This window comes from Histoplasma capsulatum, genomic scaffold (genome assembly GCF_000149585.1).
Source record: "Histoplasma capsulatum NAm1 scaffold_8 genomic scaffold, whole genome shotgun sequence".
Taxonomy (NCBI): domain Eukaryota; kingdom Fungi; phylum Ascomycota; class Eurotiomycetes; order Onygenales; family Ajellomycetaceae; genus Histoplasma; species Histoplasma mississippiense.
In genome coordinates this window covers 1,230,050-1,233,387 of record NW_001813975.1, presented here as the reverse complement: position 1 = coordinate 1,233,387, position 3,338 = coordinate 1,230,050, and the positions used below count along the sequence as shown (strand labels likewise).

Sequence of the window (3,338 nt, the reverse complement as noted above, 5' to 3'; positions counted from 1 at the left end):
TTCTCCCCTTCACGAGTAGGCTCGGTAAGCCCGGCGGATATACACCTCGATTCGCTGCCAACGATACCCATTGATCCTGATGTCCGAAGAAAAGAGGGAGAACATCGAAGACAGTGTACTTGGAATCGACAACTTCCTTCAATACGCTTAGGTCAGGTTCTCTGTGGTCCCAGCCTGTCTCTCCGTATTTGGATTCCACCACCGAAGAGCGCAATATATGCTCCATCTGAGCAACCCTCTCCTCAAGGGATGGCAATGCGCACTGGATAAGAACCTCACGGGCCTTCAAAGCCACTTTGGAAGTGGCTCGTGATTCCAACTCTGCAAGTTTTTTCAAGATGGGCTTGAGGTACTTTCCGACATTACCCGCATTCGGTTTGTTTGGACGATACATATCTAAAATGGCGAGAAGCAAGTTATTCTTCGCTCCGACTCTGCTGTGAGATAGGACAGTTTGGATGACTCCGTCGATGTCATCTTTGTTTTCTTCTCTCAGTTTAAGAATCACATCCTCGTCTCGCATATTTCTTCCCGTGAAAAGATGTTCCACTTCCCAATACTGCTGAAGAATACCAATGAAAACCTTATATTCATGGACCTTAAGTCCATCACTGTATCGTCGAATGACATCTACGAGGGGCAGGAGACTCGTTTGGAGAATATCAGCATCGCCAGGGCTCACATTCTCCTCAATGAAGCGTGTAAGGGTCTTCATCAATTGATTCGCCGGGAACTCCGCCTTTCGGGACTTGGCTCGATCAACGACCTGCGTGAGGAGGGAATCAAGTTTCTGTGGCATACGTGAATGCAAAGCAGAAACTTGTGCGTTCCATTCTCCATACGGTAGTTCGGGATTTCTCAGGACATCGACCAATTCTTTCAGGGTGGCCCCCATGATGACTTGGTTATCGAACCCACGAAGAATATCAATCAAGATGCTGTGGAGGAGGCCGAAACGCTGAGGGGGCTTGACGCCGACAACTTGTGGAGGACCTAGCTCTGGCAGCTGCCCAAGGAAAGGTTGAGCATGCTTCACTCTGGATGGATCATCCAACGCGAGAATACCCAAAATATCCCCAGCCTCGAGTGTAGATCCAGGCTGCTTGATGAGTTGAACAATACCATCCTCCTGCGCGATGAGGGGCATATACATTTTCATGACTTCAACTTCAGCGAATGGTTGCCCAGCTCGGACATGTTCGCCGTTTTCCACTGTGTACTTAACAAGCTTTCCTGGACTAGGAGTGCGAAGTTGTGTGGGGTCATTTTCTTCCTCAAGCAAACATGTTTTCCCGTCGACACTCAAGCGTGTCGCAGCAGCCTCTTCCTTCCAGTAAACATTATGGCTTCGTCCGTTCAAAAGTACGAGCAGTCCACCATCAGCTAGAGCCCGAACGCCAACAGAACATTTTGATCCATTAATGAACAGATGATAGTTATCGTCGCTTGATCTGGTGGCAGTGAATTTGTATCGGTATCCTTCGTAAATAAAATCGATGGGGAAAACAGTTTTCAGGACGTCTTTTGAAGGTACTTGACCCTTTTCAATACCTCTCCGATATTCCGCAACACACGACTCACTCGCGAGATGAGCCCTGGTGACAGCTCCACAGATAACAGCGACCATTGGATCAGGGCGCTCAGCTGTAAGTTTATTGGAAATCAACTGATCCAACCAACCGGTAGTGATAGTGTTCTCCTCGAACGCAGGTGTCTCCAAAAGTTTGATGAGATACTCAACAGTTGTCCGGAAATCACCGCGAATGCTCAATTCCTTCAATGCGACGACCATGTGCTTGCGTGACGCGGAACGATTTTCGCCGTAGGCAAAGATATGGCCGAATTGAGAATCAGAGAAACTATGGATCCCACCAGAGGTACCAACAGAGAAATAACCCCAAACATTTGAACTACTCCGGAAGTTGAGCTCGTGCATTGTTCCGCTGGAGGGCTTGAAACCTTCACCGGGGTCCTCGGACGTGATACGACAAGCAGTGGTGTGACCCTTGGGCTTTGGTCGGCGTTGGGTTTTCGTGCTTTCTTCATTGGTGAAATGGAAATCAATCTCGGAGCTGGTATTAGGATCAACGCCATACAACAGACGGATATCACGAATGCGATGTAAGGGGATTCCCATTGCAATCTGAAGTTGCGCAGCCGGAAGATTCACTCCAGAAACCATCTCTGTTGTGGGATGCTCAACCTGTAGACGGGGATTTAGTTCCAGGAAGTAAAATTTATCTTCTGCATGGGAGTAGAGATATTCGACTGTTCCAGCGGAAACGTAGCCAACCAACTTCCCGAGCCTCACAGCGGCTCGCTCCATTGCTTGAAAGGTTTCTGGCTTCGCGATCGTGACGGGAGCCTCCTCGATAATTTTCTGATGTCGTCGTTGTACCGAACAATCCCGTCCGAAGAGGGAAATGTTGTTACCATATTGATCTGCTAGTAACTGAACCTCCAAATGTCTCGCATTGCCTGCGAGTTTCATGATGAAAATCGGCGATCCAGGAATCTCGCTGGCGGCGGCATTATACATATTGATGAAATCCTCTTCCCTCTCGACTTTCCGAATACCTTTCCCACCACCTCCCTCCGAGGCCTTGACCATGACCGGGAAGCCAATAGCCAGAGCTTTCTCCAGGCCTTCTTGCGGAGAGTGCGTACATCCTTTGTCATAAATGTGAGGTTCAACCGTTACAATCCCCTCTTCATCGACTGTGACCTCCTCCACGCCTTCTCCAGACCAAGGGATGCAGGGAACCCCTGCATGTTGGGCAACAATCGTCGAAGAAATTTTATCTCCAAGAGATCGCATTGCAGAACCAGGGGGACCGATAAAAATAATCTTTTTCGGAGACGCCGCTAGCGACTCAGGAAGCTTTGGGTTTTCCGAAGCGTGACCCCTGGTGGAATATTAGCGCGCTTGTTCCTCCCCCTCGAAGATTCAAAAAATGATCCACGAAAGAATATCCTCACCATCCGGCCCACACTGCATGGACACCCATTCGCTCTGCAATATCCACAATGAGTTCAACATTGGCATAATTGTTGTTATTCGTGCCTCCAGGAACCTAGGCAATGAAAATTAGTTTCAGACTCTCATTCAGCTCCGTTATTTCGTTCCCAAAACTCAATCATCTTTATTCTTTTTTATTATAAACGGCACTTGAATGCTCCCGTACCTCGACATATTGGTCAGCCATTCGAATATAGTCTGCATTAGCGCTTAAATCCTCTGGCGTGGACCATCACAGTAAATTGAATCGCCCTTTCATCACCAAAAGTATTGTAGGCCCATTTTCGCACGTCTCGAATTTGCTTTGACGGCAGCAATC

At 48.2% G+C, this 3,338-nt stretch overlaps 1 protein-coding gene across 1 annotated transcript; it reads right to left on the bottom strand.

Annotated features, from left to right (window-relative positions):
• Positions 1 to 9: 9 nt before the first annotated feature.
• Positions 10 to 3,206, bottom strand: HCAG_07330 (hypothetical protein; the record flags this gene model as incomplete). The annotated part of the gene is made up of 6 exons (XM_001537858.1): positions 10 to 136; positions 264 to 630; positions 802 to 1,644; positions 1,681 to 2,906; positions 2,980 to 3,074; positions 3,186 to 3,206. 6 exons carry the CDS (start codon positions 3,204 to 3,206, stop codon positions 10 to 12), a joined length of 2,679 nt encoding a protein of 892 aa, XP_001537908.1.
• Positions 3,207 to 3,338: the final 132 nt, after the last annotated feature.